Raw genomic sequence first — 25,727 nt, forward strand, 5'->3', positions numbered from 1 at the left:
TCTGTTGGCTCTGCCTACTCAGCAGGCTGGATGTTGTGAACTCTTTCTTTTGGGGGGGGCACCTCAACTCAGACTTACGAATTCTACTGGGAGAACTTCATGCTAAAAATGAGATAGAGCAGGCTTTCATGTCCCCACTGCCACCTTCCTTTGGGGATCTGGGTTTCAGTTCCCTATTTGTGATCACTGGAAGAAAAGAACTTTAAACTGAGGAATAAGAGCAAGTCTTACTCATCTAGTAGACATAAACACTAGTAGTTGGTGCAATGGAGTTTATTTAAATGCTTTCCTTCTGTCTCTTACAGGAGTAGGTAACTTTTTTGGACTAATTTAACTGTACAATATTCCTAGCTAAAAGCTTCACCAGACATCTATTAATACAGCAGCAGAATTCTTGGCTATAGTTCCCGCTATAGTTCCCACTATAGTTCCCCCCAGTTCTTGACTGAGCCTTGTATTCTACCTTCCTCTGATGTAGGTGAATAGGAAGAAATTTCCCACAGTTGAAGCAAGAGCTCTGCCTATATCTTTTTATACTTGTTTGTAGTCATAATGTTGCCTTCTAGGCCAAGAAAAAATTGCAATAAGTTTGCATTTAATATAGTATCTACAGATAACGGCACTTCAAAAGCTATGTCAACAACAACAAAATGTATACTTCTTCAAGCGAGGGCTAATCAAGGAAAACTAGGAATTTTGTTAATATAAAAAGCCATTCTTTATTAAAGATTTCAGGTCTCAAACTGTATGTATTCGCAAAGGCACACTTTTTTAGTTGTGGACTAAATAGCAACAGGAAGCATCTATGGGCTTCAAAGAAATAAGGTAAATACACACATGAGATTCTGTAACTTTGGAACTGTCAGAAGTTAGCGCTTTCATTTCTGTTTTTTTGTTTAGTAACTCATCTAAATCAACTAAAAACCGGTTTTCTTTTTGTAGGTACAAGACATCCCCCTGCAGGTTTGCTCCTACACTGAAATGTTTAAATGCTTATGTAGGTTCACAGTTTGAAAATGCTACAGTAGCTTGTTGTAATAGAGCAGTTTCCAATAACTATGTCTTTATAACCACCCCAAAGAACCCAAATCATAACTAAAAGTTATCTGACTTAGATGTCAAGGCTATGTAATGGGGTATCTGACATCTTTTGGTAGGTAACAGAAGGGCCCCTTTTACTCTCTAGATTTACTATCCTCCTCATATTAAAAAGAGGATCTATTACAGAAAGCTAACACTGATTTATTTAAAATAAAATTAGTGTTTTTTTTTTTTTTTAATTGCATGGGAGAACAGAAAGAATGGAAAAGAAAGTGCTGTCTAGTCCTAGGAGAGGTAGCAAAACCCTTCAAGTTTATTTTTGGTCAGCACCTGTTTTTTAAAAAAACAAACAAACAAACAACAGTCCTGAGGTCAAGGCAGAGGGTAGAGAAATGTATAGAAGACTTATGATTTTTTGGGTGGGGACAAAAATAGTTGAGCGAGGTGGGGGATAAATACTCCCTTGGCTTCTGAACTAGCCCTTGCCGGGGAAGCTGGGTGAAGCCAAGGGGTGTTGGTACTGCTGCAGGTGCAAAGGGACACGTGGGGGTTGCTGCTGGGGCTGCGTTTGACCCTCCTGCTCCGCAGTGCAGGATTGGCCACCCCATGGTCTGAACACAGACGTGAGGTGATGGGCTGCCAAGGTGTGATGTCACCTCGGTGCCCTGAGGGCTGCACAGGGCCACGCTGACCTCGCAGCACGCCTCTCTCTGCCCGCGGGGGCGGGGCTGCTCTGAGGGAATGCTTCCGTCACCCGGCAGCGGGGGCTGGTGCCACAGCATCTCGTGACGAGGCACTGCCGAGCGGTGATGACATCATAAGCATGGTGACAGCCTGACATGGGGTGATGACATCACTCCGGGGGAGGGGGCGCGGCCGGATTGGCTGGAGCCAACCTGTCCCCACTGCAGTCCTTCCCCGTCACCGCCTCCCTCCCTCGTACAGGGGCGAGCGGGTCCCGCCCCCGGAGCTCGATTGGCTGAGCGCGGCCGCCAGGGAGCGGCGATTGGTCCGAGCGGGTGTCCGTCAGGGGGCGCAGGCCTGGCGCGGCCTGTGAGGGGCAGCGGGAGGCCATTGTGGCTGGGGCGGCCCCGCGCGCCGGAGGAGCAGGGCGTCTGCCGCGGCCCCGGGAGCGCAGCGCCCCGTCCCGCCCCGCCGAGCTCGGCGCGGCCCCACCGAGGAGGAGACGGTGAGCGAGGGGCGAGCGGGGCGCCGCGGCGGGGCGAGCCTGCCTGCCGGCCGCGGCGCCAGCCGTGCGGCGAGCGGTGCCCCCGGTTCGCGCGGGTCCCCGCCCGCGGCGGCGGCGGGGCGGGAAGTTGCCTGGTGTCGCCGCCCCGTCCCATCCCCGCCCTCGCGGGGCGCCGGGCGGTGGAGGCGGAGAGGCCCCTTCCTTCCTCCCTGCCCCTCCGCGGGGCCGCTTCGGCCGAGCCCCCCGCCCTTCCCCCGTGCCGCATCGCCGGCGCCGCCCGGCCTCGGCCCCGCTGGCCCTGCCCGCTCCCCTGGCGGCTGCGGCGTCCCGGCCCTCGCGGAGCTGGGGGCGGCCGGCCTCGCCCCGCTGCCCCGGCGCCGCGCAGCGATGTGGCCAGGCCGGCGCGGTGCCCCGCCGGGAGCCAGCCCCAGCCCTCTGCCGAGGCAGCGCCGCTTCGCAGCGGAGGCGATTTTGGAAGTATTCGTGTTTAGCTATGCGGCCCTTACATAACCCCAAAGCAGCGTGATTTGTTGCAGCAGATGCAGGTTTAAACTTTTTTCCTCCTTCTGCCAAGTCGTGCTAACAGGGGAGCTGAGGTGCATCCAGTGTCTGTCTCCAGCGTGTTACTAACAGCCAGATGTGCTGTGTCAGGTAGTCGTTCACAAAGCCTTTGGTCACTGGTAGTTTTAGAAATAAAAGCAAAAAACGGTGGTTTTTTTTTGAAGAGCTAAACAGGTATTTAAACTGCTGTGACTGCTTGGCATTGGTCAGTTACTGTTTTGCTGCTCTTAGGTTTTGTAACAGACTTGTTCAAGGGTAGTAAGTAAAGTGACATGGAGTAAATTATAATGATTCTGTAGCTGGATTTATACCTGTTGGTATGTTGCTGTTGACAGCGTTTTTTTTACCTTTTTATTTTGATGTGCCTTAGGGGCATCCTAATTTGAAGTGCATTTGTAAATGTGAATAAGAGAACAGGGGAAGAGGGAGATTTTCCACACAGACTTTCTGTATCTTATCCCCCCGCCACGAGTGTCTTCATCCAGTTTGCTTAGAGACAGTAAACGTGATTATAAATGTTCATATATGTGTGTGTATTTACTTATTTATATTATGCACACTTTTCTTACTGTCAGTGTTGGAATTTTAGCTAAGTACTTAGCCTTCATTGTCGCTAATACCATTCTGTAACCACAACAACACCGGGAATGTGTTCACAACCGTTACAACCTGTTTGTTTCAGAAGCTTTTGACTTGAAGATATCCAGAGGACAGATCTGGTTAATAAGAAGTTGCCATTTTCGTAAGTGCTTTTTAGAGAAGTGACTGTTTAATACAGTACGTATACTATAGTGCAGTTGCTTTCAACTTTCTTTAGTCTGTGGACCTGCCCGCCTCCAAATTTTCCACTGGGATGTGCAATTCTATATAACAACTCATAAGCCAAGTGTGGTAGGTTTGGGATCTTTTTTTTCTTTCACGGACTGCAGATTGAGAACATCTCCTGTAGATGTTTGCAAGATTACTACATGTGATGTGCTGAATTAGCTTTGTGATTCTTCTTTCAATCTTGGATGATTTTAATTGAGTAGCATACTGTTATCGATATGTAGAAATATGTTTGCTGACCATCCGATGAATGAATGCTTTGCACTTTCGGTGCTGGTCCTGTTTGTAGCTACAGTTAGGAAGCTGTAACTGAAAACATATGTTTCTGCAATTGAAATATGTCTACTTCCAAAAGATTTCTCTGTAGGAGAAGCATGGAATTTGTTATGTGTCCTGACAACAGGAGTGATGAATCAAAGTATTTCAGGTAGGAGAGTAACAGCTCAGGGTTTGGCTTTTGAACAATGGAAAATCTGTTTTTACTCAAGGGCTCTGGCCCCCAGAATAGACTCTCTGCCTTAAGCCCTGTGAACACCTACAGTCCCTTGGCACCTAACTTTCCATTAACGGCTATGTCTGAAACAACATATGTCCCGATGCTTCGAAACAGCTTGCAGCCCAAGCAAGAATTAGGGCTCAGCTTGCTGCTTCCCTTGCATGTTTTATGGAGAAGCTGGATGCTCAGCACTGAATTCCAAAGGATGTCAGAATACATAAAAGTTGCACATTATGATACCTAAATCCCTCTTTGGGTCTTGTCCAAAGAGCTTATCCTGTTTTCTAAATGAATTATTTTTGAAAGATGGTTTTGTACAGGCAAAGTTCCTCTAAGTGAGGGTTTCTCTGGTTCAGGTTAACTTCCTTTTACCCAACTTTATCTCTGTCGGAAGAAAGTGCTTTGTTAACCCATGAAGAAGTACAGTCTAGTTTTTCGCATAAATAACTGTTTCTTAACTTGATGCCCAGCTTATTCAAAATTTATACTTTTTTCCCTCTGAAAGTCTTTGCCAAAGACAGGATCTTGACCTTTCTTATCTTGACTCTCCAGCCATACCCTTCTTCCAATGTATGAAGATTTACTGAAGACACCAAGGCTGCTCAGTGACTTGTTAATCAAAAAATTTGATACCTCAGAGTCTTTAGCTTTGGAGTAATAAACCTGTGTTTGCATGTGATTCCCTTTCTGGTGGGTACCTCGGCTAATACTCTCAGAGTTATGTTCTGTCTCCAGCTATGCTTTCTGCTTAAAGGAAGACTATCCCCTAGAGTTCATTCATGCAGGGGATGTTGTAAGTGATATTCGTGCCTACCTAATGCTTTGGTATGCAACTCCCTATGCATCTGACTGCACCTGAAAGTACTGTGTGGGAGACTTGCATTTCTCTTCCTCCCTGCCTGCCTCCTCTCAGTTAACTGCTGGCACAGCAGGGAATTGGTAGCTCACATCTTCCTTTTGCTGATCCTTCTTCCCGCACTCCGCTCCGGTAAATATCTGCTTCTTGATGCTGCTTAAATTTTGAGATACTGGAATTTATAAGAGATCCTTGGTATTTCTTTAGAGTGTTGAGGATCCCTTAAGTCTAACCATTACCAGTTTAAACCCCACCTCTGTTAGGATTTGCAGCTTCTCTGTTTTACTTGCAGAGCCAAAATGATATGCTTTTCTTAGAATTAATCTATTGGCTTAGGCCGTGAAAGAGATGCTCCCTCTTACTCACAATATCTTTCACCTAGGAGGAGAGAGGTTCCAGGTTTTACTGCTTCATCTGCTTGAAGTAACTTAAAGGCACTGCTTCATCTGCTTGAAGTAACTTAAAGGCACTCCTATAGCTCTGTGCCGTTCTAGCATGGAGGTCTGTGTTGCTCTTGAGGCTGTTCTGTTTTCCATTGGATTGCAAATATTCTTTAGGCCCGTGAGAGAGAGAGACAAAAACCGCTCTTTGTCTGAAAAACACACTGTATAGAGTAGTGATTAGGACAGCTGCCTGAGGGGAAGGTGATATGGTTTCATTTCCTGTTTTAAGGAACGCTTGACTATGCGTTTTACTCTGGGCTATAATATCTGTCTCGGTCATATAGATTTTGAAAATAAAAATTTGAAAATTTGTTAGAGGCTTTTTCAGGAATCCCTAGGGTAATTATTTTGGTAGCCTTGAAGAGGATGGGTACTCTGGAAAACTGGATGTCTTTACTCTTGTTACTGTAGAGCTAAAGAGGTTTAGTCCATTACCTTGCTCTATAATGTAATTACCTACATCTGATTCATTCTTGACAGATGTCAGCGTAACACAGAAGTCTGCAGTGAAGAAGAGTCCACAATTTCCTTAGGGAGTCTACTCTAGTGCTTCACTATTCTTACCTTTATAAATGAATTTTGTTTGTTCTTCCTCCCTTTCCCTTTCCACCTTTCAAAATTCTAATCAAAATCTTCATAGCCTGTTGCTAAGTTGTCACATCCATCATGTAATGGAGAACAGATTATTCATTCCTCCTTTCTTTAGTCTTTGTGCATTTTGAAATTATGTTCCTCATCTCCTCCTCTTCTGGATAAATAACCCCAGTCAATTTGACGCTTTTTCTCTTAGGTCTCTTCTTAGCTTTTAATCAGGCTTCTTTTTGTCCTTTGGACTCTTTCCATTTAGTCCAGGTCTTTTAAAAAGTCCAGCTGAAGCTTTGAGAGCAGAAGTATTTGGGAAGTATTCAGGAGAGGTTGACTTCAGAATATAACTTCACGAATGGTATTTCTTTTTGCCTATAGTTTCCTAGTGAGTCTCTAAAGGTAGCGGTTAACAAACAAGTTATCCTCAAATACTGTAATGCATGTGGATGTAACTTATTTTCCATTATGGCATGAAAGTCTCTTTCAAACTATAGCACAATACTATATAATTCTTGTAGGACTGTAAGTACACTAACTGATAACACAGGATACTGTTGTGTTTAAAAAAAGGGGGGGGGGGAAGAGGAGGGTGGGTGGCAATAGGTTTGGGACAAAGGTTATTCACCTGGCAGAGCTGAGGAGGTGATGCCCTGCTTGAAATTTGATACTTGCGAACTAGTTTGAAGGAAGAGGAGTGGGACCTGGAGAAACTGCAGTGGCTACTGGGATTGTTTTGTTTCAAAACTGTTCTTGCAGTTTTAATTGTCTTGCATGTTGCTTCCTGTGTCCTTGGCCTCCATGTGTTTCTGCCTTTGAAAGGCATTGTTTATGGCTTTTACTGTAATATTACAGAAAATACAGTCCTAGCCCATAGTAGTAGTTCTGTGTTTCAGAATATCTTTTAATAAATAGAGAAAGAGGCGTTGGATTTGGGGTGGGTTTTTTGTTGTTTTCACAGTTGTTAGCTACTCGTTGTTTTGGGGTGTTGAACTGGAGACACAAGCTTGCTTAAAGCTGTGAAGTCTATAATTACTTGCTGTCTTGTCTGTAGGTATTGTTCGTTAGTGGTGGTAACAGTTGAAAGAATAGTTATTTAATTACACATATTTTAATACACAGGAAATTTTCAATATTGTACGTTTTCTAACTTGTCTACCTAGAATTAGAGAGAAATTGAACATTTATTTTCTTTCTTTTTCTTTAAGATCTTGAAAACTATACCGGGTCCTTGAGAGAGAAAACTACATGACACTACACCATGAGTGACAGTAAATGTGATAGTCAGTTTTACAGTGTTCAAGTTGCAGATTCAACGTTCACTGTACTAAAACGTTACCAGCAATTGAAGCCCATAGGATCAGGGGCACAGGGCATTGTTTGGTGAGTAATAAATACTTTATTTAAACATAAAAAGCTGTAAATACAAAATGAAATTTGAATGTATTCCTGAGAGATTAAAGAGGTGCCAGGATATGAAATACTGATGATAATTTCTCTATCTCTTGCTACAGGGTTATGGACTACATAGCTGCTAAAATACCTGTTTGCTGTAGTTCATGTGCTTTTTTCTTCTGTTTTGTTTTTAGGGGAAAAAAAAATATTTGGATAACTACCTAATTTAAGATGGTCAACAAATTTCCTTCGCATTAACCACTTTATTTTTGTTTCTAGTTCTCACGTTCCCCATGTAGTTATGATATTACAGTGTAAGGCATGACAATGAGATGGTGAGAGATTCTGGGTTTTACTCGTTTCTTCATCATGGCCCCTTTCTTCCCCCCCTTTTATTCCCGATCACTCCTGTCCATTTCTAGGAGCCATCAATGCAGTGCCTTGCCATTAACTGGCAGGATGAGGCAAATCAATGTCATTGTCACTCCATGGATTAACCAGAAAGGGATGCTGTGTGAGGGGTTGGGCTGGCCGTCTCTTCCTTGGTGTGTCACCTCAGCTATGTGTCCAGCCTCCACTGGCCCAGGACGTGAGAGTCGTTAGTCTCATCCTGAACCTTAGTCTCTTGTATGGCACCACACCTCTGGGCCAGCTAAAGGTAAACATTTTCAAATGTTTTCTCGACTGCAGCTATCCATTCTACCCAACTTACTGCCAGCCCATGTTTTGTTGGGCAAAACTTACTTGGTACCATCAGAAATGTTTATTGATGCAGTTTTACAGTTCCATACACAAGGGAGCAAAAAGATATTGTGAGGAACACTCTATTGAGTGACTTCACGTGACATAATCACAACAACATGGTGGGCTGTTCATGCTTTAAACGCGGTCTGCAGTTTACGTTCATCTATAAATCCTGCAGAATAAGTGGGATGACTCATACGCTCTAAGCAACTTCCTTGTGCGTCACGCCATGTGCCCATGTCTTTTTGGCCTTTTCCTAACCTTAGAAAATATATGAGAAAAAGTGAATTTTCCTGGGAATAGAACTTTTTATTTTTAAATGATTTTGATATTCCTATTGCCCTGCTAATAGATGTGAAATAAGCAAAATTAGAACACCATATTTCATTCTTCTTTAATAGTTGAGTGATGAATGGGTAGGCATGCTGGGTCTTTGTTATTAGTGTTTGGGTAAGATTTAACGTAGTGGTAATGTTTTCCAGCTGTAAATATTCTTAACGTCATATTAGTTCTAGATGGCATCCAGGAATTCAGAGTGGTTGTGATTGCTCCTCCTTTTACTAGAAGTGTATAACTTATTTTCTGTCTCAAACTAAGCTGTTTCTTCAAAAATAAGTTAGGGTAGTGTTAAGGTCAGCATCTTGGAAAGAAGGGGTGATCTGATGTTTTGACTTGTTTTGAGAGCGTCCAATTTAAGGAACAATGGAATGTAAAACATGATGTAAATTTTCATCTTTGTGTAAAATGTCTGAAGACTTTTTTTTGTTTGGTGAGGAATTTTTAATACCAAGTGTGTCACTTCAGTTAGGAGGAGTCTGGATGCTGCTATTTTTTTCTCAAAATATGAATGGGAAACTCTGCATATTCAGTTCTGTGAAGAATTGGTATTGTTTCAGTTTAGTTTTTTTTCTTTGATATCAAAACAGAAAAGACACATGTATTTTTTTTTCCAAGTAGATACCAAAGAACAGCAATGGAGGAAATACAAATGAAAGCTATAGAAAGATGAAAAAAGAATTTGGTTGCTGTGTAGAGGGTATTTCTCACTTGCACTCTACCAACAGGCTGGGAGAGAAATTAGATATATACAAAGTATGTTTTTATACATGACTTTCCCCACCTCTTTATTCCTAAGTATTAATGTATTTGACATAGTATATTTAGGACTGAATAATCACTTGCACAGAATTACTGTCTTGAAATAATTTTCAGCTTAAGCTTCCTGTCATTCTTTTTCCTTTCTTGTCCTTGATTTTCCTGCATTTCCTAGTGAATATGAGTCTATCCCAGCAAATTTTTGTCATGCAGTGCAGCAAAACCACAATCTTATAAATGAAAAGAGAGCTTGTTTGAGCTCTGGCTGTGTTGGTAATTGTACTTCAGGACACAGTCAGAAGTTGTCACTGCTTGCAAACTCTTTTCAGATCGTGGGGAAAGAGTCAATGAAGTGGAACAAGCAATGCAACAATTCGTAGTAGCATGTTGCTGTTCAAAGCAGAAGTCATTTGTCTACAGGAATGAAGCGTGATTTCCTCCTGTAATTTAGCCCATAATCTTTTGTTAATAACTTTATCATTTATGTAGCATCATTAGTCCCGATGTTAAATTGTTGCTCAACACACAGTGTAGCAGAACTGTTACCAGTGCAGTAAGACCTTACTGCAGTTGATCCTGATCAAATTGGAATTCCTGTTATGTGAGAGGATAGACATCTGTAAGAGATTCTTTGATATTGAATGCTGAAATAATTTATTGACTTCCTGTTAGTAGCCAAGGTGATAATCAGATAGAATCTGCTTTTATTAAATCTGTACCTGATACAGTTGCCATATAGTTGCAATGAAAAAAAGTCTGTTTTGAATTCAAATGAGTAAGAATGGAGAAAGAAATTTTTTTGCTCACCAGGTGAAGAATAAATTTAATACCAATTATCTCCATTTTTTTGTTTAAAATTACATAATATTTAGCAGTGAGCTGTTGGTGGTAATAGAGGCTCTATTCTGTCTTTTTTTTTTCTAAATTAAATGAATATATGCATACACAATCAACGTTTTTTCCCCTCCTGCTAGTCTAGCAGACACAGCTTTACGTTTTTTGAGATGCAGCGTCAAAGTCACTCCCACGTAGATGAGCAATATGAGAGAATCAGGTGGAGTTTTTTTGTGTGCACTAAGATTGAGTCTTGTCATATACCAGATTCGTCAGATTACAGAGGGACATTTATTTTGCCTAAAGTTGCACGTACATCCACTGCTGGACTAGCCTATCTACCTATGATTGACTTGAACGACTATTTTATGCATACCCCTTTGGTAGTTACTGCTTTTTGTACTAATTCACAGGGCAGTTAAAATCGTTAACACACAAAACTTTTTACTCTTCATATAACGTCTTATAGGTGAAGTAAATACTGAAACATCAACTCTTTCACATCTGTGACGAAAATAATTTCTCCAGTGGTTTGGCCAGTGGCCTTCCTCCCATTTTGTATTTTGTTTTGAATAGATATAAAGGCTTTAATTCTGAGAGTGACCGTATTATTGGATAATAATTTGGTATGTATTTTACAGGGCTAAGTTAAAATAAATGCTAGCAAGCTTTAAGTGGAGATGGCACATAGATTCAAATTTGAGACATATAACCATGTCTTTGAGAAAGCACACATTTCCTGGGGGACCCCTGCTTTGTGGTGGTATTGTTTTTTCCAGTAGGGAAATCAATGACTTGTTGCTGATAAATTTTATATAATTTGAGCATTGTTGTTATTACAGGGAAGATATACTTGTAAGAATACAATAATATGATGGTCTTTAAGTCTACTGTTGTACATATCTGGATGAGATGGGGAAGGAGCTAACAAAGAGGTTCAAACATGCCTGGAAAATATGTGTGAATGAGTGTGAATTCTTTCTTGTCCTGAGCAAGAAGCATTAAATGAAGCTAGAGTAATGTGGGAATCCTTATTTAGAGCTAGAGAGGTGAAAGATTGGAACTCTTGACTAGCTTGGGATAGGCATTCACATATATTTTGCTGAATGAAGCCTGTGTGTTGGTACTGAAGAATATTCCCACTTACTTTAGTCTTGTTCTGGATATGCAGAATAACAACTTAAGAGTAGATTCTAGCTATTAGAGCAAGTTTATACCTGTTTCTCAAGCTGCAGAAGGAAAGAACAAGGACAGTAAAAAAGACAAAATTAATGGTCATTTTCACTTTGGCTGTCATATTGCTCCGTAACATTTGAGTTTCCATATTTTTCATGTATATAGATTGGGGGGGGGGGGGGGGGAGGGGGCGGGGAAGGAAGGGGACAAAACCAGATTATGAATGTAATTTTTTGTGAAGCACTATTATTGCTTAGAGTTGTAAATAATTCTCATACAGGAATCCTGATGCCTGCAGAATGGACGCCTGCATTGTTGTGACTATCCTGTAGAAGAAGAAAAATTTCTGTTGGAAGTAGTAAATGACTGTCAGTCAGCAGCAGTATCCAAGGGAAAAAAAAAAAAGATTCCAAAGTATGCAGACTAGGCAGCGGAGGTGCTTTTTAATTTCAAATAAATTAAAATATTTTTAGACTGATTTTTTTTGAAGGTATGTCTTGAGTCAGCAGATTCTGTTTTATGGAAGGGACACAGAAGACTTCTGATAAGAATGTCAGTGGCTTCTGTTTAACTTATTTGTATTTTGAAAGGCTGTGCAGGTTCTCTTTTAATGTTTGTTTTCTAAATGAAAGTTAGAAGATGTTAATATAATCAGGTTTGTGGTTATGCATTGTTTCAAATCTTGATTTCTTTCCTCACTCCCCTCTCCCCCTTGCCCCTTCTCTCCCCTAAACAGATTTCTACTTAAGTTGTTTGTCTTTGAAAACTTCTAGTGCTGCGTTTGATACAGTCCTTGGAATCAATGTTGCTGTAAAGAAGCTGAGTCGTCCTTTTCAGAATCAAACCCACGCAAAAAGAGCTTACAGAGAGCTTGTTCTTTTAAAATGTGTCAATCACAAAAATGTAAGTTTGGCTTTATATTTCCCTCCCTCATGAGTATAAGTTGTCTAAAAAGCTCTTGATTTGCTCTTATAACTACTGTTAGTAACCAAAGTAACGGAAAAAGTGGTGAGAGGGACTGGGAGGATTTGCTGTGAGAATACAATTCTTCAATGCATGATTAAGTTCATGATGGCGTGTTTGGTGGTGTTTGGAGGAGGAAGTGTCAAGAAGAGGGGGCTTTTGGAGCAATGTTGATATGAGTTGCCCTTCAGCTTAGACTTCATAAAGCTGGCCTTGCTCTAGTGCATTTGCCTGTTTAAGTCCTTTGCAGTAGAGCCTGTTTGGCAGAGGGTTTGGTTGTGGGTTTGGCTGTTCTAGCTGCACTGTAGTTAAACGTCCCGAGTTCAGGCAAGATTGCTTTTTACTAAACACCAGTGTTTAATCTAACTCGCAAGGTGGGGGAATACAGACAGGAAGATGGGACAGAGTTGTTGTCTGACATTTTATCTGTACACAGAAGTGAAAATACTATGCTGCTTACCTTTTTTGGACAATATATATTAATCATTGAACCTTTTAAAATACGAAGCTTTATAATGTCAATACTTGAATGTTCAAGTACAAAAATATGAAGATTATGTTAATGTATTACGTTCTGGTGTTAATGTGAACTGGAAACACCGAGACCTCAGCACACAACCTCAATGATCAGCACACTTCATGGAGTCAATTAATTGTTTATGATTAATTTAAGCAAGCTTTTGGTGAAGTACTGAAGTAGCAGAATAAAAGCAAAGTAGTAATTTTAAGGATGACGGTACAGTAATTTTAGTAGTTCTTCTAGAAATAGTACATAATCATCTAAACTGAGTGGGGTGGCATGGAGCACTTCTGTGTACATGCTGTTGCACACTACATACTTTTAAATAAGAGATTGTTATGCCCTGGTGTTGAAAAAATAGGGTATCTTTTGGGCAGTAGAGAGGGCGATAGTTTAAACAAAACAAAACAAAAAAAATCAGCCAGTCTTGGCTACCTCAGGATACATGCTGCAGTTTTGAACTGTTTTTTTCAGCACAAGTGAATTAAGTGAAACCAAATACAATGTAAATGTTATATAGCCAACAGTGTACATATGATTTTGATTAATAATATTTTCTGCAGTAGTGGATTTTTTGCATGAATTAAGTGTTCTTCTCATGTTTGTTTTTACTTTACAGATAATTAGTTTATTAAATGTATTTACACCACAGAAGTCACTAGAAGAGTTTCAGGATGTGTAAGTACTAGATCTTTGTTTTAATTCTCTTGACAAACACTAGCCTGAGCCCTAGACCTATAATTCCAGGATCTTAAAGACTTCACACTTTGAAAACAGGATGGTAGCTGAAGGCTGAATTTGGCTTCCAATTAGTCTTTCTTGTTGTTTCTTAAAGAACTCTAAAAATAAGAAAAGTGGGAAATAAACAAGATGAGTTAACTTTTACTCAGCTATCTGCAATGCTTTGCTGATTGTACATACCCTGAAGTGACCCATTTAGCTGAAGGACAGTAACTTGGTCTGGATAACCTAATACCATTATTTTGATCTAGATGGTATGCCAAAGGTATTGTGATGCTGATGGGATTGATTTGTCAATGGGTCTAGGATTTATAGTGGTTTAATGTGAGTTATCCATACATTCAAGTGTATGTAGTGTTGTGGTTTGTGAATGGGCTTGTTTGGTAAAGGCTGGAGGAGGGTAGCAGCTTTTATTAGACATCACTCATGCTAGGCTTAAACATAATTTGAAAATGAGTCTCTAGTTTTCTTAATTTCTTTTCTTGTGCTTTAGATATCTGGTTATGGAGCTCATGGATGCAAATTTGTGCCAGGTTATTCATATGGAATTGGATCATGAAAGAATGTCTTACCTTCTCTACCAGATGTTATGTGGTATCAAACATCTCCACTCAGCTGGTATCATCCACAGAGTAGGTACTATTAGATCACTAATAATACTCTTTATGAAGACAGATGTTCTTATGAAACTGTTGGAAGGTGGAGGCTGTTGCTTTGAAAGTTTGTATTATGGTTTTTTTCATTGATGCTATTATTATTAAGTCTGAAGATTGTTCCTAATTCAAAGATGAAGACCCATATACTGTAAATGAAACTTAAAACAGGCTAGCTATGTGGATAGTAGACCGTCGTTTACAGCAAGTTTCATCAATGATATAATTTAACTAATGCTGAACCAATTAAAAGAAAAAAACATGAGCAACAGCAGATGTTTCAGATTAGTAGAGAATGTGTTTTTTGAAAAAAAAAACTAGAACAAAATGACCTTTGAAGTCCAGGAGTGGGAATTTGTGATTAGATGAGAGATTTGGTTTTGAAAAGAAGGCAGGAGTAGGAAAGGGACAGAGCTGGGGTAGCTTAGGAGAAATGGGACTGCAGGAATGAGCAGAAGAGTCCATGACTAATAGAGCTTGAACTAATGTACATGACTCCCACATCTGTTGTTAATTAAGCATACTGAAATCACATGGCCCAGTGTTACAGCAAGATGAGATAACAACAACATATTTCCCTATCAACTACTGCAAATGATTATTCTGTTACTTCAAGATAAAAGTCTGGGTGGAGCATTAGTATCTGCAGTCTAGCTGATGGTTCATGTGGTTGAAAGTATGTTTTCAGATATAAAACTTCCTTTGCTAAATGAGATGGTGACATATATGTAGTTGACATATGCTTGAGGAAGATACCAAATCTTCTGAAGAATACTATTGAATTTACCAAGCATAATACTTAGGCTATAACAGAATTAAATCTGCTTGTACATGTGTGATTCAGCTTCTCGTGATAATTTGTGAATAAAAAGACTAGAATAACAGTTCTTTCAATGCACTGTGTATTCCTTTGGGTACAGTAATGACTTTTCCCATGGGGTGTTTATCTTAAAATATTTTATTATTCTCCTTGCTCATTGGTAGCTTTATACTTTCACTACATCATAGCTCTGTGAAATTTGCTAATCACTATAATGCAGATGGCTTATCTGTCATTAACAAATACATTTGTTGATGCTGTATCTGTTAGGTCATACCTTTTCCTACAGATACCTGACTAATTGTCACTGTCTCCCCCATATTCTGCCGTTAATAGGGCACAGATACTAAAGACAACAATCTGCTTCACTATGCAACTGTTACTTGTACCTGAAGTAGGTCCACTAAATGTGTTAAAGGAAGCAGATTTTCTGTATATATGTACAGTGTGTACGTACAGTATGTAACTGACTATATTGTCAGTGCACAAATAGATAAATTATGACTGTGCAGGCAATTTTGACTGTAGTTTTCCCTGAATTTTTTTGAGTGTTGCTGTGAAACATTTAACTTGTTTGTGTATATCTGTGTGGAAACCAGCAGATACATCAGAGCATGAATATGAAGTCATTAATGTGAAATGACCTGGTGGCATATATTGACTGGTGGGATGTATTTTTCAGTATGTCAATCCTTCTGTTAACTGAAATAATTTCCTCTTAGGATTTGAAACCCAGCAACATAGTAGTAAAATCAGATTGTACACTCAAAATCCTTGATTTCGGACTGGCAAGAACAGCATGTACTAATTTTATGATGACTCCATATGTAGTAACACGGTATTACAGAGCACCAGAGGTTATCCTTGGAATGGGATATAAAGAGAATGGTAAGTTGCTGGACTAACACCTTGAATCTTTTGTCTGAAGTGCATCTGTCTCAGAACATAGCTCTGAAAGGTGGGGGGCTGGTCCCCTGCCCCATGTCTGTTGTTAAAGCATGTTAATCGGGGTATTGGAAATAACAAAAATTACACTCCTGATGGTTTTGGAGTGTATTAATACTTTTCCGCTCCGTGTGCATCTCTTCATTTCACTTGTACTGTTCTTTCCCCCACTATTTTTATTTCTTTGCTTGTGTTGTCCTGTTGCCATGTGTTTTATCCTATGAAAAAGTGATGTTTGAGACAGTTCTGCTTGATGACTGCTAAAAATAGAACCATCCATATATAAGTAATTAACAGTTCTATCAATGTGATTTTATTCTGAAATATCTTCTTTTCACCATCTATCCTCTTTTGTGTCTTGGATCATTTTATTCAAATCTATTTCAGGTCCATAGGACAAGCCATGTCTTATGCTCTCTTAAATGTGCATAGCACTTAAAGAGGCTGGGTATTGTATTATTAAAAACAATATGACTAGAATATATTGAGTGTCCAGCCAATAAAACTGGTGACCAGGAGGCTGTCCTTGAACTGCATTACTGGGGTCTTACCTGCTGATTTTACTAGTTGTGGAGTAATATGCTGCCTCCTTTAGACTTCTACCGTACTATGCCTGTTTGCTTTATTACTTTATGCAGGGGGTTGGGAAGGGCACGCTATATATATTTTTATATATACGTGGGGTGTATGTTTAACTCTGGCTGTGTAATACAAGAGACTACCAGGACCTTGCTGAGCCACTGATCAGGAAAATTTGCATTGATGAACAGGGCAGCTTGTGGTACACTAAGTGCTAATGTGGATCAGAACTTTAGTAGAGGCTGTTCTGGATGGGACAAAAAATAAATTATCTGCAGGACTGTAGATATACAGTGTGAACTTACAAATAAAGATAATTGTGGTATTTAAAAATTCTTTAATCTTTTGTCCTTGTTGCACCTAACAAATGATAGTGGATATCTGGTCTGTTGGGTGCATTATGGCAGAAATGGTCCTCCATAAAGTCCTGTTCCCAGGAAGAGATTGTATCCTTCTTCATGGTGGTTTCAGAAGTCTAAACACTCATTGTATTTTATAAAATGCTAATAACAAAACTTTAACAACAGTCAGTTGGTGTTGATATGATTGAAAATTCATGTTAGTAGTTTGGTTTTCCACATTGTTGTGTTTTATTGTAGATGCTAGACTTTTTTGTTTTGTTTTGTTTTTCCTCACTTTTGTTCATGATACTTCATAATTTGATCATTTCATTTTTTACTTTCAGTTGATATCTGGTCAGTTGGGTGCATCATGGGAGAATTGGTGAAAGGTTGTGTGATATTCCAAGGCACTGATCGTATCCTTCCCTAGTCATCCTTGAATCCCATCCCACTTCCAACAGAAACATAGTTATTTTGATCTATATAGGTGTAAAAGCATAAAAAAGAAAAAAAATATTTACAGTCATGGTTTAGTAGATCTACTGTAACATTTGAAATTAGTGTCATTAACCAAATTGTTGAGCTTCCCATTTAATTTTCTCAGACTGTATTTAATGTAATTTGTACTGATTGAATCCATAGAATTTATAGTAAGAACTTCAGCTTTTGTAGTTTTAAAAGGATCCCGCTAGGTTTAAAAAATAAATAGCAGTAAGTATATTTTTTCTTACGATTGTTCTTTCTAGATAAGTGTTGTAAGCGAAAGCCTAAAGTTAGTTTTCACTATGCATGGATTTTGCTTCCTGTTTGTTTGAACAGTAGACTTGTTCTTTTTTGTACAATTTTTGAGTTTCAGTCAGATTTCTTTTTTCTTGCTTATTAGCATTTGCTGGACAGCAGTGTCCCAACTGCGAAAACACTGCATGAGCGATCTTTTTTCTTATTATTTAATACAAAAAGAAAAGCTCTTTTCTTTTGAAACTTTTTTCATTTTATGAAAATTTTATTTTGGCCTTTTTCTAGAAGACTGTTATTCTTCCTTCCTCCCTCCAATATTTTTTGACCTAAATTTGTCTTCAGAAAATTCTGTAGGAAACTTTACTGTGAAATGTATATATGTCTTCATACATTAGAAATCTGAAATCTCAGTAACATATTACTGGATCAGAGACAAGTCTTTGCACTGTGTTAAGTGAACAGAAATGATCATTTAATAAATTATATATTCTTTTTTTGATGTGTTTGATATATTTCAAAATACCTAGAAACCCAATTAAAACAGCTGACTAGCTATGAAGTTCCCATTACAAAATTTGGAGCAAAGCAGACTTCTTTATCATCCTTTATAAAGAAGAAAGAAAATCTTGCAAAGGAGTGTTGTAGGACTAGATGTTCAAGACTGATCAATAAATAAATAGAATCCAGAAGATGTAATTAAACCACAATTGGCAGTCTATGGCTCTAGATTACAAGAAGCTGCAGATACTTGTGGTCCAGGATTTTGAGGGAAAGCATAGCATTTTTGCTCATCAGCAAGAAAAAATTTGGGCACACCACTTTAAAATACCAGGTATGAGTTCACAAAATCTTTTTATACATACCTATGTATCTTAGTAGTGGACTTTCAATTTGAATGCTAAATTTCATGACACTAATCTTCAGCAGTCGATCATGCATTATTTAGTATTACAAATGATTAATTATTAAGTAAGTCTTTTTGTTTTTCCACCTTTCTTCCTTTCTATACTTATTGTTTTATCTTCTGAAGCCTTCAGACCAACCTAACACAATTCTTCATGTATGTTATGTGTCTTTCACCTGCATGTTAGCATGGACTATCTTGATTTATTTATGAATAAATGAAGGAAATTTTGTCCATACTTGTTAAATATGCAAGCTAACATTTATGATTCTTTAGGGGTCACTGAAGCTCCACCAGTCTGTATTTCAATTTGTTATCAATACGTTATCAGTGGAGTGCATAGCTGTAGTGTTTTATTTAAAAATTTTTTCTGTTCTAAGATCTGGCTTTTGGTTCCCTTTAATGTCAAACACTGGTAGATATTTATGTTGTTGAAACTTCTCCTGACTGATACCTGCTTCAGTTAGATTATCCCTTCTTTGTAACTTCAGCCACAACATTGTTTTGAGAGCGTGGTTTATAAGGGATGCTGGTGTGTATATCTCTATTTATTTTATTTTTTTATTTTATTCTTATTTGTTTTATCCTTCCTCTCTCCCCTGACTTCTGTTACATTTTTTGTATTGAAAAGCTGTAGATTTGGGGATTTAGAGCAGGGAACCAAGTTCAGCACCTTGCATTGCTTAATGATGTGCTATTGACTGTCTGCAGGGGAGCCTACTTTTTTTTTCTTCTTCTTCTTTTTTTTTTTCTTCCCTCCCCAAGTTTTAGAATTGATAGCTTGTGTTTTTCCATATGGCTGGTAGGGATTTCTTAGAGATTTGCAGCAGTGCTCTGGTTCGGCTGAGATGCTCTGGTTGTCAGCCTGATGGATCGACAGAGCCTGCTCCCGACTGGTGCTGTGGAGTATGAATGAGACTCTTAACAGGTAGTGGCCTGTGTTGCTGGCAGTTGCTATTGCACTGGAATTGAAAAATTAAGAAAAAACATGCAGTGTAGATAATTAAGACAAAATAATAGGTAATCCAGCAGCATCAGAGAATGTTTTGAATGTTCTCGATGGCCAGGTAGTGAAGGAGGCGGGTGGGGTGGGGGGAGCAACCCTGCCTGATGGATGCAAAAGCATGAGGATTTTTGACATAGTCTCAATTTCTTAGGGGAAGAAAATATGCTTTATTGTAACTGTATGAGGACTCTTTTCTTACCTTCTCTTCTTCCAGAGTCCCAGAAATTAGGTAGGCACAGCTGTCATGAACTAAACTGTTTGAATTACTTTTGTTCTCAGATTGTCTTACTAGAACAAGAAGGGTAGTTTTGTCCGCAGGTTGCCAGGTTATTCATAGGGCATGCTCTGCATGTTTTTCATTGAAATCAAGGTTTTCTCCTAGTTGGGTTTCTAATGAGCATAACTTATTTAAAGACCAACCTTATTTTGTGGAAATTTTTTTTTTTTTCAATTTTCAGTTTTTGTAGTGTGCTTTGAAGGCACCCAGCTGAGACAGTTGTTACTAAATCATCATTGCTCACAAAGGTTTTCTGCTCCCTTAAAAAAAAAAAAAAATGCTGCAACCACTGTAGAACGTGCTTTAATTTTATTAGCTGACTAACCACACTGCTGTTATTCAAAAAGAATCTAGATTGGTGGAGATCTCTCAGAAATCAGTTTTCCAGGTAGGAACAAAATTTCCTGGTGTGTGTTAAAAGGTTTATTTGTGTGTGCCTTACTTTAGCATGAGAGTTTAACACTATTGACTTTTTCTATTGTGATTTTAATATCCCTTTTCCATTGCAATGTATTAAATAAGCAAATATAATTTTCAATCTCTGTATTAAAGTCTCTAAAGGTTTAGCATGAAGCAGTGAATATGCATATATTTTTAACTCTATTTTTGGCATGTTAACTGAATTAAAAACACTTCTATCATTACATTTTAAATGCATCTTAACTGAAAGTGCAGCAAGTTTGTGGGGGTTTTTTTTGTTATAGAATCTGTCTATGTGAATAGGTTAGATATGGTAGATTAAAATGTTAGATTATGAATTTAGATGTGAATGTTAGCAAAGTGGATGGTCAGACTCTGCTGGAATTGCATATTCTTTTAATCAGAAAAGCTGTAAAGTGTAAGTATGAGCAAACTTAAATATCAGGAGTACTAGTACAATATATCTTCTCTCTTAGTTTTGTTAACCTGACTAGACTCATTCAGAGCAAACTCTGGTATCTATCACATTTCATTATGTGTGGGGCAAATGCTCATAGGTGACAGAGGGAGAAGGGGCAGTCCAGAAGACACACGAAACATGCTTTCAATTTGTAGTTTGTAAGTGTAATTCCTGTAAAATATTTGAAATCTGAATATAAGAACAGACTAGTCTGAGTATTGCCACAGTTGATACACTTCATATACAAACAAACAAAACAACCTACAGAAAATCTGGATTCCCTATTCAGAATTACTTATTTATTTAACTCTTCCAAAGTTTAAAATAACCACTCAATTAGTTCCCAATTTAATAATTAAAAAAAAAAGCCCAATTTCTTTAAGAAAGATGCAGAAGAGTTCTTTACTCTGAAGATGATATATCTGTCCTTTGGGCTTTTTCATGTATTTTTTCCCTGCCTTCATAAATCTGCCTTGTGATGGTACTCTGTGTACTTCAGAAGACTCAAAAGCAGCCTTTCTCATTTTGTCTTCATAGTCTCCGTCGAACAAGGTTCTTTTGTTGTGGATACAATTGCTAAATAAGGACTTCATTAGGACTCTGTAAAGTACTGCATTCAAAACTGGCCAGTCGATATTAATGAGCGACAGAGATTTAAAAATAATGAGTTATGCAGCACTTGTAGCCCATCCTTACTTTAGGATTACAAAACCTGAATTTTATACTTTGATATCAATCTAAGTTTTTGCCTGGCAGATCAGCTCAGAATACAGTTGCTTCTAGAATGAAGTTCGTATTTGTGTCCTTTGTTCAAGTTTTCATTTGCTTTTCGGATTTCTGTAAACAGTATTTTTATATAGTGCAGACTTCAAATACTTCAGCTGATTTTTCCTAAAGATATGGTGCAGATATTGATCAATGGAATAAAGTTATTGAACAGTTAGGAACGCCATCAGCAGACTTTATGAAGAAACTACAGCCTACAGTGAGGAATTATGTAGAAAACAGGCCAAAATATCCTGGTATTAAATTTGAAGAGCTCTTCCCAGACTGGATATTTCCATCGGAATCTGATCGTGACAAGTTAAAAAGTAAGGAGAGGGGCTTTTCTCTTTTTAAAGATTTTTCTTTAAAATGCCTACAGTACACTTAATTAAAAAATAAATAAATAAAAAAATACCACTGTGTATTGCAATAGGTGTCAACACTAAAAGTTGCATACCTGCAGTTTCTTTCCTTTATGACACATCCTGAGATGTCTTACAAGAATTACCCTAATAGTAATCATTGAATACAGAAATACTTCCCTGTTCTCAAAATTCTGCTTAATTCTAATATACTGAATAATGTCTATAACTTGTGTTTTCTAAAAGTCATACTTGTTGTGGCAGTTATTTGCAATTAAATTTTTCTAGTTGATGCGGGCATATAATTCATTTCAGATATGCCTTGACTTTAGATGATTACTATTAAAGGAGAAAAAAAGGCTTGTTATTGTCTACATGATTGAAAATTATTTTACACAAAATTGTATTTTATCTATATTGTATTATATGTTTATATTACTACTTTATATAATTTAGTATTTAATAAATATAGTATACAGATAAGTAATATATATATATGTAGTGTATTTGTATGTTGTTTATATTTAATGACTACTATATAGGGATTTTTCAGACAAAAGATATGTCAAGAAGATGCCACTACAAAAATGGATAACCATGTGTCACATTAACCGCTCTGTAAAGAAAGAGTAATTTGATACCACAAAATTAGATTTTTATTGTACTAGGATGTGCTTTTAAAAGCTTATTTAAAAACTTTTAGTCTTTCATGGTCACATAAACTGTGACCCATGTGACAGCAGAACTGTTAAAAATTGAGGTTGATTGAAGTCAGTTGCAGGGTCTGTTTTGTATTGTATTAAGTTTACATTAAAAGATGGTGACCTTGTTTTTAAAACATAACCCCCACACCCCTGCACACCCCCACCTCTGTGGTTATATGTATGTGTAACAGTGTAGGAGAGACTGGGTCTCTGTGCCTGCCCTCGCGCTGGCTGTGCTAATGCTTATAGCAAGATGTGGAACTTTGATACCACACAGTTCAGTTAAATCAGTACTCAGTGAGACCTATTTACTATTATAGGATTAAAAGTCAAGTATTCCCATGTCACCAACAGATGGGACTTATTGAAAGGCTTAGTTGCTGAAGAAACCTGTTACATTGTATGTTGCCTATTTCTAATATGTTTTCTGTGTCAGACTTTAACCTCTGCAACTCTTTTCATGCTTTTTTTAAATTTATTTTCTAGCCAGTCAAGCTAGAGATTTATTATCAAAAATGCTTGTAGTAGATCCAGACAAGAGAATTTCTGTAGATGAAGCCTTACGTCATCCTTATATCACTGTCTGGTATGATCCAGCTGAAGCAGAAGCTGTAAGTTTGTGTTTATTAAATAAATTTTAAGGTATCAGTGTGGGTGGGTGCTTCCCCCTGCCCAATCAGCAAAAGTTCAGTTCAGGTTCAAACCACCTGAAAAACAGCCAGTAAGGTGGAATTCATACATTTTTGAAAGTAGTTGTTGTTCCCTTTAGAGGAAGAGTTGCCTATGGTAATAATCCAGTGCTTTCTGAAAAGTGGACTTTCTCTGCAATCACATCAAGCTTTACAATGACTTTTAATTTTTAGTTGATGCTTTTAAACAGCCTTGTAGTGGAGGTAGAACTTAACAACAAGTTCTGGAGCTGTAAAATGAATGTAATTTTGAGATACTGGGGAACAGACTGCCAAAGATGAAAGTAACAAAATTCTGAGAAAATTATTGTTTTTAGCTTTTCATGCTATGATTGATTGTGTTAGTCTGACATAATAAATACACTGTAGACTTTGGTTTTTTTGTAGCCTCCACCTCAAATCTATGACGCACAATTGGAGGAAAGAGAACATGCAATTGAGGAGTGGAAAGGTAAGAAGTAGGCATGACCAGTGACATTTATTGTAGTGACTTGTGTTAATGCACAGTTTGGAGTACATAGATGCTGAATTGTGTAACTGACTGGGACCCACTATTCAAATTATAAAGTACTGCTTGTGGTAATAGGAAAAGAGATTAGTAATGGAAAAACGTACCATCTGGAACACAAACACACATATGCACACCCCTGAAATATATTTAACAAAATGTCACAGTTTTTCATTTTCTCAGGTCTTTTTCCCTTCCCTTCCTTTGAATGTTTTGTCATCTCTTAAGCGTTTGTAATCCCAATGGCATTTCTTTTATTGGTAGAAAACTCTGGAACAGAAACACATGCCTCTTTTCACTATGTATTATTAAAGCCATATCTCTTGATAATATCTACTACTGTGCTTGTTCTAGAAGTCATAAAGAGCAAAAGCTTTGTCTTTTTTTTTTCTTTTAATCCTCTCTTATTGCTTGTATTCCTTATTGGCCAGATAGGTAGGAATCGTTCATTTAAACAAAAGAATAAATAGCATTGTGGTATTGCTATCAATTACACTTCATAGTTTTAGTCAAAATTTTAGTACAAGGGGATAGACGTTTCCACTTACTTGGGAAGTCTATTTGTGAATGTTTTACTCAGAATTAAAGGGGTCTTAAGCTATTTAGAGAAACAAACTTCTGTAATATTTAAATTACATTAAGACTCTGCTGTATATATACAAGCTATTGTGAGTTAACTGCAAGTAAACTAAAAGTGCACATGATACTCTGTAGTAGTAATAATCCTTTTGCTCTAGACAGGTGAGGTCCCTTGCATGTACCATAGCACAGACAAATGAGACAGTAATGGATGCTCCTGTAGCTTTAAAGCTCCATGGTATTTTGTTCATGTGCCTGTATCTTAGGGCTGCTCCTGGTTGTGAATGAGAGTGTTCATGCAATATTTTAATCGTTAGTTTAATCCACTTCAGAATTTCAAGACTTTCCTGAAAGTCTCTATGGAGATTTTACTTTCAGAATAAATACATTTGTTGATATTCTTTTCTTGTTATCAGAGAAACTAAAGTTTCCACTAGAGGTTATCAGTACCTTTTTTCTTTTTTAAATCTAAATCTTTCTTTTTCTTTTTTACAGTTAATTTCAATATCTCTCAGGCATGTATAAAGTTTGTTGAGTTTCTTTGTTATTTTTAAATGGTTGGCTATTTTGTTTGTAAAATGTTGATTTCGTACATGCCGAGTATCTTTCTGTGATGCATAAAGAATATCTGTAGAATCATCTAATCTTTGCATTAGGTCTGTCGTAAAAAGGAAAATAAATACCTATACAAGTTACAGACTGACACTTAACCATTTTATTGTACTTTTATATGCTTGTAAACACTTTACAAATCCTCTGTAGTCTTACAGTGCTCTTTCTGTCTCTTCTCTCATTCTTCCTTCTCTTAAGAATTAATATACAAAGAAGTAATGGATTGGGAAGAAAGAAGCAAGAATGGTGTGGTAAAAGATCAACCCTCAGGTTAGTCATTGTTTCAACAGTTAACTTCTATAACTATGATATATAGGTTTGGTTGGTTACATTACTGAAATGAAGAAATCCCAGTTAATCCAGGTAGGCAAAAGTTTTGTTGTTCAAGGCTATTGATTCTGATCAGCCTTTGGAAATCCGTGTGAAGTAGTTTTACATTCTTAGGAAATAAGTTATATGAGAACTTCTTTAAGAAGTCGTGTGTGTCTCTCGCACTGCACTGTATATTCACTGCCTTCTCCCCAAAGGGTTCAGTCATCAAATGAGATGTGTGGCATCAACTGTTACATAAATGTCTTTTACATTGAATGCTTACTGTGTGGCTCTGCATGAATGTGTCCTTTTCACGTAGGGTTTGACATCTGTTGGGCTTCTTATTTTAAAAGCAGTTTGTAGTGCAAAGTATTTGTCCTTGACTGAGTTCTTGATGTTTGCTGTTCTCTCGGTTCAGTAGTAAGGATACTGTTATGGTCTCCTGTGAGCTATACCTATTAGATATCTTGATATTCAGGTTACTGTTCACCAGGTAACACAATTTATATATACACATTTTTACATATCTATATACACACACGTGTGCACACACCTGTGTGTGTGTATGTATAGATACAGATACATATTT

General features: G+C 38.1%; 1 protein-coding gene across 5 annotated transcripts in view; it reads left to right on the forward strand.

Moving 5' to 3' along the window:
- The first annotated feature begins 2,055 nt into the window (after positions 1-2,055).
- MAPK9 (mitogen-activated protein kinase 9) overlaps positions 2,056-25,727 on the forward strand; it is a 31,620-nt gene continuing 7,948 nt past the window's right edge. For 2 of the 5 annotated variants that reach the window (XM_064521074.1, XM_064521077.1), the window contains exons 1-11: positions 2,056-2,230; positions 7,205-7,379; positions 12,014-12,143; positions 13,343-13,401; positions 13,958-14,096; positions 15,660-15,825; positions 17,147-17,218; positions 21,516-21,698; positions 22,925-23,049; positions 23,515-23,578; positions 25,025-25,096. In XM_064521074.1, coding sequence (XP_064377144.1) covers positions 7,258-7,379; positions 12,014-12,143; positions 13,343-13,401; positions 13,958-14,096; positions 15,660-15,825; positions 17,147-17,218; positions 21,516-21,698; positions 22,925-23,049; positions 23,515-23,578; positions 25,025-25,096 — 1,132 coding nt within the window. In that variant the 5' untranslated portion in view covers positions 2,056-2,230; positions 7,205-7,257. Of the gene's footprint in view, positions 2,231-3,473; positions 3,534-7,204; positions 7,380-7,813; positions 8,050-12,013; positions 12,144-13,342; positions 13,402-13,957; positions 14,097-15,659; positions 15,826-16,835; positions 16,908-17,146; positions 17,219-21,515; positions 21,699-22,924; positions 23,050-23,514; positions 23,579-25,024; positions 25,097-25,727 lie in introns of those variants that run through there. The other 3 variants (XM_064521075.1, XM_064521076.1, XM_064521078.1) reach the window with 3 other exon arrangements.

Source organism: Dromaius novaehollandiae, chromosome 15 (genome assembly GCF_036370855.1).
Source record: "Dromaius novaehollandiae isolate bDroNov1 chromosome 15, bDroNov1.hap1, whole genome shotgun sequence".
Taxonomy (NCBI): Eukaryota; Metazoa; Chordata; class Aves; order Casuariiformes; family Dromaiidae; genus Dromaius; species Dromaius novaehollandiae.